This window comes from Rhinoraja longicauda, chromosome 1, assembly GCF_053455715.1.
Source record: "Rhinoraja longicauda isolate Sanriku21f chromosome 1, sRhiLon1.1, whole genome shotgun sequence".
Lineage (NCBI taxonomy): Eukaryota > Metazoa > Chordata > Chondrichthyes > Rajiformes > Arhynchobatidae > Rhinoraja > Rhinoraja longicauda.
The window spans coordinates 15,870,520-15,885,006 of record NC_135953.1 but is presented as its reverse complement, the minus strand read 5'-3'; the positions used below and the strand labels follow the sequence as shown (position 1 = coordinate 15,885,006).

Here is a 14,487-nt window from a genome sequence, read left to right as displayed (position 1 = left end):
GCAGACTCGAGGTGCCGGGTGGTCTATTCCTGCTTCTTGTGTTCTTGACGCTGCAGTGTGTCTACCATGAGGAATATGCTTTAAAAAGTTTACACACTTCTGAGATAGGTGCACACCAATGTGTTCTTTGCTAAATTGGATGATGGCCCATTGGGAACAATGCAGGTCATTATTTGGTCCATGATTTTGTACGTAGACGCAGATTTCATAAAGTTTGATGGGGAAACCAAGTTGGCACCATCGTCATATGCAGCGTACTTAGTTCGTCAAGAAAAGTGGAATCCAACTTCTAAGTAAAACGTTCATATCTCAACTGCATTATTATGTTGAAGAATAGGAAGTGGGGATGCGTGTGGCAGGGTGACTAGTTTGTTAACTACTTACTCGGAAATTTGATTCTTTGTCCAAAGTTGTAATCTATTTTGGAAACCCCCCCAATCGTAATTTTGGATTTTTTGGTCCCTTAGGCCCCTTCAAGCATTTTAAAAAAATTATGCAAAATTAGTATTGATTAAACAATTGACTCAACTCAAGAATGTTTGTGAGAATGCTTTTACTTTTTATTCTATTTGCTTCTTTGCTAACCTGTGTGATATCCCAGTGTATAACACTAAATGTACACTTCTATCCCACTTTTCTGAAAACTAATTTAGGGCAGCATAGTGGTGCAGCTGGTTGAGTTGCTGCCTCATGGCGCCAGGGACCCGGGTTCGATCCTGATATCGGGTGCTGTCTGTGTTGAGTTTGCACGTTCTCCCTGTGACCTTGTGGGCTTCCTCCAGTTGTTCCGGATTCTGCCCACATCCTAAAGACGTCCTGATTTGTAGGTTAATTGGTCTCTGTAAATTGCCCCTATTGTGTAGGGAGTGGTTGGGAAAGTGGAATGACAGAGAATTAGTGTGAATGAGCAATGGATAGTCGACATGAATTAAGTGGGCCGAAGGGCCTGTTTCCAAGGCTATAGCACTAAACTCCAAACAAAAAAATGTATTCTTGCTGGAATAAAATTAATAGACGAGCAAAATGGAAAACCAAATGCTATCTGCCTGCATTATGATAGATATTTTAATAAAACTATGCGTGGATTAAAATGTCAGCCACAGGATTTAGTTGCTGGTTTAATGAGCTGGACAGAATATTTTCCTTTATACAAATAAAAGTGAAATTCCATTTTGAAAACTTTTGAATTCTGCAGTAATCTTTAGATTATGCATCTGATTTAAAATATAACACGTAAAAGTAACTGAATTATCAAACATGTATTTACGATGCATTGTACAAGAAAAGTAATTAAACTTTCAATTTTATTGGGCTAGAATGTACTGAGAAGTAATTTGATTTTGAATTGAATTCACTGTTTTTGTGTTACTTCATACTAAGGCTGAAGAAGCAGACAGAGGTGAACGCCGAAAATTGCAGCATCAGAGAGATGAAGACAGGAAGAAAGATGAGGAACGGCTTCGACTTGAAGAGCAGAGGAAGGTAGAGATACTGTTTTGCTTTTTTAAAATTTATTTTAGTTGGTTCAGCTAACTGCCCATTTCACAGATTAGTGTGTAAAGCTGATGCAACACATGTAGTTGGACATAGAAAATATTCTGCTGTTTGAAATAGTTTGCTGCTGTGCAGAGAGACAAAGTTTCCAGTCCGAGTGGCGGACCTGTTGGCAAGGATACTCGACAGGGGAGACCGAAGTCAGGAAGAGCCGTAGTGGTGGGTGACTCCATCGTCCGAGGGACGGACAGAAGATTCTGTGGCAGCAGGAGGGACTTGAGGATGGTCTGTTGCCTCCCTGGTGCCAGGGTTCAGCACATCACGGACCGGCTTCAGAAAATCTTAGTGAGGGAAGGCGATCAACCTGAAGTCGTTGTGCACGTGGGCACGAATGACGTCGGGCGGAAGAGGAAGGAGGTGCTACAGCGGGAGTTTAGAGAGTTAGGAAAAAGACTGAGAAGTAGGATGTCGAAGGTGGTTATCTCTGGACTGCTACCTCGTGCTGGTGAGGCCAGGAACAGAGAGATAGAGGGTATGAATTTATGGCTATGGGGCTGGTGCAGAGAGCAGGGATTTAGATTTCTGGACCACTGGGATCTCTTCTGGGCTAGGGGTGACTTGTACAAAAGGGACGGGTTACATCTTAACAGCAGGGGGACAAACATTCTGGCAGGCGGGTTTGCTAGTGCGACACCTGTGGCTTTAAACTAAGTAGTGGGGGGGGAGGGGTTAACAAATTGGGAATATGAAGATGAGGTTAAAGGGAATACAGGAGATATTGCAGAAGACTCTCGGAAGAATGGGAACAGAAGTTCTAGAGGGGAAAAGAGATTAAGGGCAGGGCCATTTGTGACCGATGTGAGAGGGGAGGTAAATACAGAAGTTAAAGTGTTGTACTTAAATGCGCGTAGTATAAAAAATAAAGTGGATGAGCTTGAGGCTCAGTTAGTCATGGGCAAGTATGATGTTGTAGGGATCACTGAGACATGGCTACAAGAGGACCAGGGCTGGGAACTGAATATTCAGGGGTACACAACGTATAGAAAAGACATTTTGTACATTTAGAAAAGACAGACAGGTGGGCAGAGGGGGTGGGGTTGCTCTGCTGGTAAGGAATGATATTCATTCCCTTGCAAGGGGTGACATAGAATCAGGAGAAAAATTGTTGAATCAGTATGGATAGAAATGAGGAACTGTAAGGGTAAAAAGACCCTAATGGGAGTTATCTATAGGCCCCCAAACAGTAGCCTCGACATAGGGTGCAAGTTGAATCAGGAGATAAAATTGGCGTGTCACAAATGTAATGCTACGGTGGTTATGGGAGATTTCAACATGCAGGTAGACTGGGAAAATCAGGTTGGAAATGGACCCCAGGAAAGAGAGTTTGTAGAGTGCCTTCGAGATGGATTCTTAGAACAGCTTGTACTGGAGCCTACCAGGGAGAAGGCAATTCTGGATTTAGTGTTGTGTAATGATCCTGATCTGATAAGGGGACTAGAGGTAAAAGAGCCATTAGGAGGCAGTGATCACAACATGATAAGTTTTACTCTGCAAATGGAAAGGCAGAAGGGAAAATCGGAAGTGTCAGTATTACAGTATAGCAAAGGGGATTACAGAGGCATGAGGCGGGAGCTGGCCAAAATTGACTGGAAGGAAGCCCTAGCAGAAAGCCTTCGACAAGGTCCCACATAGGAGATTAGTGGGCAAAATTAGGGCACATGGTATTGGGGGTAGGGTACTGACATGGATAGAAAATTGGTTGACAGACAGAAAGCAAAGAGTGGGGATAAATGGGTCCCTTTCGGAATGGCAGGCAGTGACCAGTGGGGTACCGCAAGGTTCGGTGCTGGGACCCCAGCTATTTACGATATACATTAATGACTTAAGACGAAGGGATTAAAAGTACCATTAGCAAATTTGCAGATGATACTAAGCTGGGGGGTAGTGTGAATTGTGAGGAAGATTCAATAAGGCTGCAGGGTGACTTGGACAGGTTGTGAGTGGGCGGATACATGGCAGATGCAGTTTAATGTAGATAAGTGTGAGGTTATTCACTTTGGAAGTAAGAATAGAAAGGCAGATTATTATCTGAATGGTGTCAAGTTAGGAGGCGGGGGAGTTCAACGAGATCTGGGTGTCCTAGTGCATCAGTCAATGAAAGGAAGCATGCAGGTACAGCAGGCAGTGAAGAAAGCCAATGGAATGTTGGCCTTCATAACAACAGGAGTTGAGTATAGGAGCAAAGAGGTCCTTCTACAGTTGTACCGGGCCCTGGTGAGACCGCACCTGGAGTACTGTGTGCAGTTTTGGTCTCCAAATTTGAGGAAGGATATTCTTGCTATGGAGGGCGTGCAGCGTAGGTTCACTAGGTTAATTCCCGGAATGGCGGGACTGTCGTATGTTGAAAGGCTGGAGCGATTGGGCTTGTATACACTGGAATTTAGAAGGATGAGGGGGGATCTTATTGAAACATATAAGATAATTAGGGGATTGGACACATTAGAGGCAGGAAACATGTTCCCAATGTTGGGGGAGTCCAGAACAAGGGGCCACAGTTTAAGAATAAGGGGTAGGCCATTTAGAACGGAGATGAGGAAGAACATTTTCAGTCAGAGAGTGGTGAAAGTGTGGAATTCTCTGCCTCAGAAGGCAGTGGAGGCCAGTTCGTTGGATGCTTTCAAGAGAGAGCTGGATAGAGCTCTTAAGGATAGCGGAGTGAGGGGGTATGGGGAGAAGGCAGGAACGAGGTACTGATTGCGAGTGATCAGCCATGATCGCATTGAATGGCGGTGCTGGCTCGAGCCACTGCAAAGCCGCTAAAAGGGTTAAATTTGGATTATTGATAGGCTAGAGCAAAAATATATTACATCAATTTGTGTCTAGCATCAATTTGTATGTTTTGTTGCACAGATGGACAATTGGCACCTTATGATTGCAGTTTAACTCTAGTGAGGGAATGGGATGGGCAATGGCCTGAGAGCAAGATGCTTACACTTTAAGCTGCTTCACATTTAATTGGAAGGGGTGAATAATTTAGCAAGTTCTGTAATGATCTCAGGAAATGGTCAGGCATTGCAGGTATATTGACTATCTTCATTGTGAAATTCTAGACATGACCACCTATAATTACTCCAAACATTTGTTTATCAATCAGATGGCCATAGTTTGAAATGAACACAGATGCTTTTCTAAAATGGGGAAGATGTTGAATGTCCTCTCACTTCTTCTGCAAGTTATCTCAAACACCATTGACCCAGTCTTTTGGGGAAATAATACGAACAAGGAAATCTTAGGGAGATTAAGGTTAAGGACCGTCGATCAATTTGGAATGTTAATTTTGCTTTGTCATAAACACTGCTTGACCTTCCAAGTATTTACAGCAGTTTGTTTTTAATTTAGTTTTCTAGTATCAGCAATCTATTTACCTACAGTTAAGTCCTTGGATGGCAGGAATAAACTCTTGTATAGATTCTCAATTTAATCAAATATTTTTTTTAGTTTGCAATATTTTGCAGTGTGTCTTAATATGTACGAGTATCTTGCAAGAGTAATTGCATTACAGGGCATGTGGAATTTTAAGGAAGATGATAGCGCTACAATGACAAAACTGCATTTTCAGATACATTTGTGAGCTATCTTTAAAGTTGAAACAATCGCCCAGTCTGCGTTTGGTCTCGCCAATGTATAAGAGTCCACATTTATTCACAAAGTTCTGGAGTAACTCAGCAGGTCGGGCAGCATCTCGGGAGAGAAGGAATGGGTGACGTTTCGGGTCGAGACCCTTCTTCAGACCCGAAACGTCACCCATTCCTTCTCTCCCGAGATGCTGCCCGACCTGCTGAGTTACTCCAGCACTTTGTGAATAAATACCTTCGATTTGTACCAGCATCTGCAGTTATTTTCTTATATAAGAGTCCACATCTTGAATAACATATAAAGTAGATGAAATTGGAGGAGGTGCACGCAAACCTCTGCCTAACCTGAAAGGACCTAGGCAGAGTTGAGGGAGGGGGTATAGCGACAGGTGTTTCATCTTCTGCGGTTGCAGGGGAAGGTACCTTGGGAGGGCGAGGTTTGGATGGGAAAGGATGAGTTAACCAGGTAGTTGTAGAGGGAACAGTCTCTGCGGAAGGCAGAAAGAGGTGGAGATGGAAAAATGTGGCTCGTGGAAGGATCCTGTTGGAGGTGGTAGAAATTTCGGAGGATTATGTGTTGAATGCGAGGGCTGATGGGGTGGAAGGTAAGGACTAGAGGGACTGTCTCTGTTGCGAATAGGGGGAAGGGGAGCAAGGGCGGAGCTGCGGGGTACGAGGAGATACAAGTGAGGGTCTCATCTATGATGGGAGAGGGGAACACCCATTCCCTAAAGAATGAGGTCATCTCGGATATTCTAATATGGAACACCTCATCTTGGGCGCAGATACGGCATAGACAGAGGAATTGGGAGTAGGGGATGGAGTCTTTGCAGGGTGGGAAGAAGTCTAGTCAAGATAGTTGTGGGAGTCAGTGAGTTTGTAATAGACGTCAGTCAATAGTCTACACCGATCAGCCAAAACATTATGACCACTGACAGGTGAAGTGAATAACATTGGTTATCTTGTTACAATGGCACTTGTCAAGGGGTGAGATATATTTGGCAGCAAGTGAACAATCAGTTCTTGAAGTTGATGTGTTGGATGCAGGAGAAATGGGCATGAGTAAAGACCTGAGCGACTTTGACAAGGGCAGACAACTGGGTCAGAGCATCTCTGAAACAGCAAGGCTTTTGGGGTGCTCCCGGTCAGCAGTGGTGAGTACCTATCGACAGTGGTACGAGGAGGGACATACCACAAACCGGCGACAGGGTGTTGGGCGCCCAAGGCTCATCAATGCGCGAGAACAACGAAGGCTATCCCGTCTGGTCCGAACCGACTGTGGGAAGACGACAAGCCCTGGGAGGGAGTGTGATGCTCTGGACAATGTACTGCTGGGAAACCCTGGGTCCGTATATTTATGTGGACATCAATTTGACACGTGTTATCTATCTAAACCGTTGCAGACCAGGCATTGGTATTCCCTGATGGCAGTGGCCTCTTTCAGCAGGATAATGCGCCCTGCCACACTGCACACATTGTTTGGGAATAGTTTGAGGAACATGATGAAGTGTGCACCGTGTTGCCCTGGCCTCCAAATTCTCCAGATCTCAATCCGATTGAGCATCTGTGGGATGTGCTTGATCGACAAGTCTAATCTACGGCGGCTCCACGCAACTTACAGGACATGTGGAATGTGCAACTTACAGGACTTGAAGGATCTGCTGCTAATGTTTTGGTGCCAGATACCACAGGACACCTTCAGGGGTCTTGTAGAGTCCATGCCTCGGAGGGTCGGCTCTGTTTTGGCGGCACATAGAGGACCAACAGCATAGTCGACAGGTGATCATAATGTTTTGGCTGATCGGTGTATTTCTTGTGATGGAAACTGAAATCAAGAAAGGGGAGGGAGATGTTGGAGATGGTCCAAGTAAATTTGAGTGCAAGATGAAACTTGAAGTTGATGAAATCCATGAGTTCTGCATGCGTGCAGGAGGTAGCACTGATTAAGTCATCAATGTAACGGAGATAGAGTTTGGGATAGGGCCAGTGTACGCCTGAAACAGGGATTGTTCAACGTACCCTACAAAGCTAGGGCCCATGCGGGTGTCCATAGCTACGCCTTGGACTTGAAGTGGGAGGAGTCAAAGGAGAAGTTGTTGGACTTCTGGACCAATCTTCATCAGCGGGCAACCTGGGAACTGATGCAGATGCGAAAAACGTTTTACTGCCTTAAAAATAGCCATTGACTTGGCCTCCACAGCCGTCTGTGGCAATGAATTCCACTCTCTGACTAAAGAAATTCCTCCTCATCTTCTTTCTTAAGGTACATCCTTTAATTCCGAGGCTACGGCCTCTGTTCCTAGACTCTCCCACCAGTGGAAACATCCTCTCCACATTCACATTGTTAGTTATCTTTCTGGTGCATTTCTGTAAACTTGTCCAGTTCATGGTTGAAGGTGCACTGTTGTTGAAGGATAATGCTTTTGATTTTTTTCAGATTTTTGTTTAGATTGTAAACTTTAAAACATGCCAGATCTATGCCAATCATCTATTTAGAGATATTGATTTTGTCGTACTGTTCTTTAAATGCTTCAAATATATGTTTTTTAAAGTTTATAATCAATTTAATATTAAAATTTGAATGCTCCAGTAAAGAACGGCAAACTACATATTTTTAAGTACGGTTGTTGCTCTTGTACATCTGTTAGTGGAGGCGGACAAGACCCACAGTTTTGCAACTGCCACTAGTGGTATGATTTTGAGTAGGTGGTGCTTTGAGCACCTAGGTTATTATACTTAGGTCAGCAACCATGTTTTCAAGTACTCTAATGACCTAACATCAACTTTGGAGATATTGTACCTTATGTATCTTATTGAAACATATAAGATAATTAGGGGATTGGACACATTAGAGGCAGGAAACATGTTCCCAATGTTGGGGGAGTCCAGAACAAGGGGCCACAGTTTACGAATAAGGGGTAGGCCATTTAGAACGGAGATGAGGAAGAACTTTTTCAGTCAGAGAGTGGTGAAGGTGTGGAATTCTCTGCCTCAGAAGGCAGTGGAGGCCAGTTCGTTGGATGCTTTCAAGAGAGAGCTGGATAGAGCTCTTAAGGATAGCGGAGTGGGGGTATGGGGAGAAGGCAGGAACGGGGTACTGATTGATAGTGATCAGCCATGATCGCATTGAATGGCGGTGCTGGCTCGAAGGGCTGAATGGCCTACTCCTGCACCTATTGTCTATTGTTTATTGTACCACATTAATATATCGATAGAAATTAGTTCCTTGATTTGTTTATTTTTTATAAAGAATATCTTTTAATTGCCTCAGCTTTATTGCAAGAATTATTTAAACCTCATCCCAGACAGTTAAACAAATAACCTAGACTTTCTCCGAGGTGTAGTATTCAGGGCCCACCTCTCTGCCTGATATGTATTGATGAGATGTTGTCTGCTCCCTCTCTGGTGAATATAAAAGGTCATAATTCAAAAAAAAGATCAAGGGCTGTTCTTTCAGTTGCTTGGCTGCTCAACCAGCAACACTACCGATACCAACACATGATTAATCTGCAAGTTCAAGGTGGCACTTCTCATCCAAATCATTTGCTGCATTACACCAATGATGCCTAAAAATAACTTAATTGGCTGTAACACATTTTGGGACCTTGTGGCAGTTATTTTTGTGGAAGTTTACTTAATTGAATCTACAACGGAGAGTAGCATTATCTTTGTTCCAAATATACATTAAGATTGTACTTCTTAAAATGCAGTTTGGCTTTACCTTGTACTGGGGTATAAGATCATCCTACTCATTTAGATTGAAGTATAGTCTTATTCTGGATATATGGCATTGATTGAAATTAAATGTTTTTTGACAATCCTGTGCCAATAATAGCTGAAGGATACAAACAACAATTATTTCAATTTACAAGATTCAGTGCTAATTTCATCTTGGGCATTCCCTCTGGGTGAGGGTAACTTATTTCCTCTCCAGTCCTGAGGAAAATGCTGAATCCAGAAACTCTACCACAGATACATAGATACATAAGCAATAGGTGTAGGAATAGGCCATTCGGCCCTTCGAGCCAGCACTGCCATTCAATGCGATCATGGCTGATCATCCACAATCTGTACCCCGTTCCTGCCTTCTCCCACTATCACTTGATTCCGTTAGCTCTAGTAGCTCTATCTAACTCTCTTTTAAGTGCATCCAGTGAATTGGCCTCCACTGCCTTCTGTGGCAGAGAATTCCACAAATTCACAACTCTCTGTGTGAAAACGTTTTTCCTCATCTCAGTTCCAAATGGCCTACCCCTTACTCTTAGACTGGCCCCTGGTTCTGGACTCCCCCAACATCGGGAACATGTTTCCTGCATCTAGCATGTCCAATCCCTTAATAATTTTATATGTTTCTATAAGATCCCCTCTTATCCTTCCTGGAACAGAAGGTGCTTGGCTGCGCGAGTGGTTGGGCGCTGTGGAAATTGGTGTGCTCCTTCTGTTGTTTTCTCCCCTTACGATGGGACTATGTTGTCAGCAACAATGCCACGCTACCTCTTCATTACAAAGTATTATATGTCAGGGATTTCTGCAAGTTGGTGCAGCAATGCACATTTTTAAGTAGAGTTTCAGAACATACTTGAATAGTTTCCTCTCTTTTCTGTGACAAAGTACGATAAAGAGTACTTGTTTTGGGAGTCTGGCATCTGACATGTGAATGATTTGGGTTACCCATCAGAGTTAGCTAGCTGTAACTAGAACCTTGATGCTAGTGTTGTTTTGTCCAGAAAAGGGAGGTGTCGTTAGTTCACCACCACGACAGTGATTTTTGGAGGATTTCGCGGTGGCAGCATTGACAGTACCTTGCCACCATTTTGAGCTGCCCGTTTCAGATGCTCCATGTCGCAGGATCATACAGGATTGCAGGGATTTCGGCTGGCCCTAGACTGAGATTTGCACTGGGTTTGAAGTCTTGATTTTTAAACACTCTATTCCTTAGATAGCCACGGTTGTGCTGGATCTGTGGAGGCAAAGAAGCATTTATTCATTTAAGTGGGGTTAGCTGCCGAGTCGGCCCCTGCTCGGTGACCGTGGCCTGCACGGGAAGCCACAGAGCCGGCCCCTACCTTTGAATCTCCCCCCAAAGACCAGAGACCGGGAGGATGGAGATGATAGCGGACGCGACCAGCGAGGAGCGAGGCCGGTAGGAGAAGGGAGGGAACCAGGGTCACGCCTACCGCGCCCTTGAGATCAACTGCAGGAGACTCCCCTGGGGCACAAAGGTGAATGAGAGAGGAGACGGACTTCGGTTTGTAGGTCGACCCGCACGTCCAAGGGAAAATGACCACTGGAGGCCAGCAACAGCCTGGGGCTCGCCTGGAAGTAGCGCTCATAATACCTAGAGCATGGACTGGACTCTGAAAATGGAGCCAAAACATGGCGCCCCTTGCATGCAGGATCAGTAGACTATTTCTGTACAATTAACTAAACGGGGATATGCTTAGGTATGGCAATACTCTATTGGACTGTTTGTAAGAAAATAATTTCACTGTGCGCTTGCACTTCACACATACGACAATAAAAGCACCATTGTACCATTAATCTGTTAAGAGATGACTCCTGGGGTGTGGAAGATGGTCTGTTTTTGTTGTGGGCCTTTAATTAATAGTGGAGCTGTGGGGTGTGTTGGTATTGAACTGCATGGGAAACTTGGTAAAAGACACTTGATTTTCGGATGTTTACTGAAAAGTCCATTCGCTTATACGCCTCGAATAAGTTGATGATGTCTTGGAGTTCAGCGTCTGAATGACTGAGTCAAAGACTTGTGTGAGGTCAAAAGGGCTGGGTCTAGTAGTTGATGCTGTTCCCGCCATCACTCCTAGAGTTGGCACATGATTAAGATCATGCCCACTGTAATCCTAGGTGGATGGAACCCAAATTAAACAGTAATATGAGCACTAACGTTCTGTTCCTTAATCATGTTGTTCTGATAGGGTACTTAAGGAGGTGGCTCTGGAAATCGTGGACGCATTGGTGATCATTTTCCAATGTTCTATAGATTCAGGATCAGTTCCTGTGGATTGGAGGGTAGCTAATGTTATCCCATTTTTTAAGAAAGGAGGGAGAGAGAAAACAGGAAATTATAGACTAGTTAGTCTGACATCAGTGGTGGGGAAGATGCTGGAGTCAATTATAAAAGGCAAAATTGTGGAGCATTTGGATAGCAGTAACAGGATCGTTCCGATTCGGCTTGGATTTACGAAGGGGAAATCATGCTTGACTAAACTTCTGACTAACTTGGAAATTGGACAGGGGAGAGGCGGTAGATGTAGTGTACCTTGAGTTTCAGAAAGCCTTCGACAAGGTCCCACATAGGAGATTAGTGGGCAAAATTAGAGCACATGGTATTGGGGGTAGGGTACTGACATGGATAGAAAATTGGTTAGGAGACAAAAAGCAAAGAGTGGGGATAAATGAGTCCCTTTCAGAATGGCAGGCAGTGACTAGTGGGGTACCGCAAAGCTCGGTGCTGGGACTGCAGCTATTTACAATATACATTAATGACTTGGATGAAGGGATTAAAAGTAACATTAGCAAATTTGCAGATGACACAAAGCTGGGTGGCAGTGTGAACTGTGAGGAAGATGCTATGAGGTTGCAGGGTGACTTGGACAGGTTATGTGAGTGGGCAGATGCATGGCAGATGCAGTTTAATGTGTATAAATGTGAGGTTATACACTTTGGTGGTAGGAATAGGAAGGCAGATTATTATCTGAGTGGTGTCAAGTTAGGAAAAGGGGACGTACAACGAGATCTGGGTGTCCTAGTGCATCAGTCACTGATAGGAAGCATGCATGTACAGCAGGCAGTGAAGAAAGCCAATGGAATGTTGGCCTTCATAACAAGAGGAGTTGAGTATAGGAGCAAAAGGGTCCTTCTGCAGTTGTACAGGGCCCTAGTGAGACCGCACCTGGAGTACTGTGTGCAGTTTTGGTCTCCAAATTTGAGGAAGGATATTCTTGCTATTGAGGGCGTGCAGCGTAGGTTCACTAGGTTAATTCCAGGAATGGCGGGACTGTCATATGAAAGGTCAGACTGGGAATGGGAGGGGGAGTTGAAGTGCTCGGCCACATAATGGAGGTTGAAGCTCAACCTTAAAGTATTCTAGAATGGCAAAACTAATGTTCTTTATGGTTATAAAGAATTCATTTTCTGCATGATAGACACAAAAAGTGCTGGAGTAACTCAGTGGGTCAGGCAGCATCTCTGGAGAAAACGGAATAGGTGAAATTTGGGGTCGAGATCCTCCTCAGACATTGTTTCTTTGTTTACTGATTGATTTGGGCATAATTCAAAATTAGGCATCTTGTGTGTGATGCTGGTTACAGGAGACTGCAGGTGCTGGAATCAGGAGCCACAAACAATCTGCGAGAGGAGCTCATTGGGCTGAGCAGCATCTGTGGGGGGGAAAGGAGTCCTCACGCAGGGCTCCGCCAAAATGTCGACAAGTCCTTATCTTTCCCCCCCACCCCTCAACAGATACTGCTCGACCCACAGAGTTCCTCCGGCAGATTACTTGTTGCTATCTTATAATGTAAATGTGCTCATGTCTGCTTTTAATATACTATAGGGTCATAAACATGTGATTCTGTCATATTAATTGACATTGTTGAGAGTTCGGAAAGTCCAATTTGTAACTCGGAACATTCCCCAAAGGACTATCTTTGGTGCAGTAATAATTCAAACGACCGCTGAGGGCCCCAAGGAAATTGCATATCAAGTTTGATGGTACGATTGTCATGTGAAACTTGATTCTGCCCTGAAGATAAGAGATCTTGTGGTTGTTTTAAAGCTTTGCTTATCGTCCACTAATCAATTGTGTATGATTTAAGATTCAGGCAGTTTTACAGTGTTGAATCATAAGACCCTATCTCAGCACAGTTGTTAACTGGTTTATTCAAAATGGGAAGATAAAAGCAGTTTGAGTTACTCGTCTTTTTCTACAGGATGTTATACTGGCAAATGCTTAAACATGTGATTCTGTCATGATATTAATTGACATTGTTGAGAGTTGAGAAAGTCCAGTTTGTTAGTCAGAACATTCCCCAAAGGAATTCTGAATGTATTAAGGATTGGCGCATTCCAGTTTATAATGAAACATAATTTTCACTTTACATTTAGACAATAGACAATAGACAATAGGTGCAGGAGTAGGGCATTCGGCCCCTTGAGCCAGCACCGCCATTCAATGTGATCATGGCTGATCATTCTCAATCAGTACCCCGTTTCTGCTTTCTCCCCATACCCCCTGACTCCGCTATCCTTAAGAGCTCTATCTAGCTCTCTCTTGAATGTATTTCAGAGAATTGGCCTCCACTGCCCTCTGAGGCAGAGAATTCCACAGATTCACAACTCTCTGACTAAAAAGGTTTTTCCTCATCTCTGTTCTAAATGGCCTACCCCTTATTCTTAAACTGTGGCCCCTGGTTCTGGACTCCCCCAACATTGGGAACATGTTTCCTGCCTCTAATGTGTCCAACCCCTTAATAATCTTATACGTTTCGATAAGATCCCCTCTCATCCTTCTAAATTCCAGTGTATACAAACCTAGTCGCTCCAGTCTTTCAACATATCACAGTCCCGCCATTCCGGGAATTAACCTAGTAAACCTACCCTGCACGCCCTCAATAGCAAGAATATCCTTCCTGAAAATTGGAGACCAAAACTGCACACAGTACTCCAGGTGCGGTCTCACTAGGGCCCTGTACAACTGCAGAAGGACCTCTTTGCTCCTATACTCAACTCCTCTTGTTATGAAGGCCAACATTCCATTGGCTTTCTTCACTGCCTGCTGTACCTGCATGCTTCCTTTCAGTGACTGATGCACTAAGACACCCAGATCACGTTGTACGTCCCCTTTTCCGAACTTGACACCATTCAGATAATAATCTGCCTTCCTATTCTTACCTCCAAAGTGGATAACCTCACACTTATCTACATTAAACTGCATCTGCCATGCAGCCGCCCACTCACACAACCTGTCCAAGTCACCCTGCAACCTCATAGCATCTTCCTCACAGTTCACACTGCCACCTAGCTTTGTATCATCGGCAAATTTGCTAATGGTACTTTTAATCCCTTCATCCAAGTCATTGATGTATATTGTAAATAGCTGCGGTCCCAACACCGAGCCTTGCGGTACCCCACTAGTCACTGCCTGCCATTCTGAAAGGGACCCATTTATCCCCACTCTTTGCTTTCTGTCTGTCAACCAACTTTCTATCCATGTCAGTACCCTACCTCCAATACCATGTGCTCTAATTTTGCCCACCAATCTCCTATGTGGGACCATGTCGAAGGCTTTCTGAAAGTCGAGGTACACCACATCCACCGGCTCTCCCCAGTCAATTTTCCTAGT

At 44.1% G+C, this 14,487-nt stretch overlaps 1 protein-coding gene across 2 annotated transcripts in view; it reads left to right on the top strand.

The window, feature by feature from the left end:
- ddrgk1 (DDRGK domain containing 1) overlaps positions 1–14,487 on the top strand; it is a 70,305-nt gene that overhangs the window by 43,204 nt on the left and 12,614 nt on the right. For both annotated transcript variants that reach the window (XM_078408978.1, XM_078408969.1), the window contains exon 4: positions 1,381–1,482. In XM_078408978.1, coding sequence (XP_078265104.1) covers positions 1,381–1,482 — 102 coding nt within the window. The remainder of the gene's footprint in view (positions 1–1,380; positions 1,483–14,487) is intronic.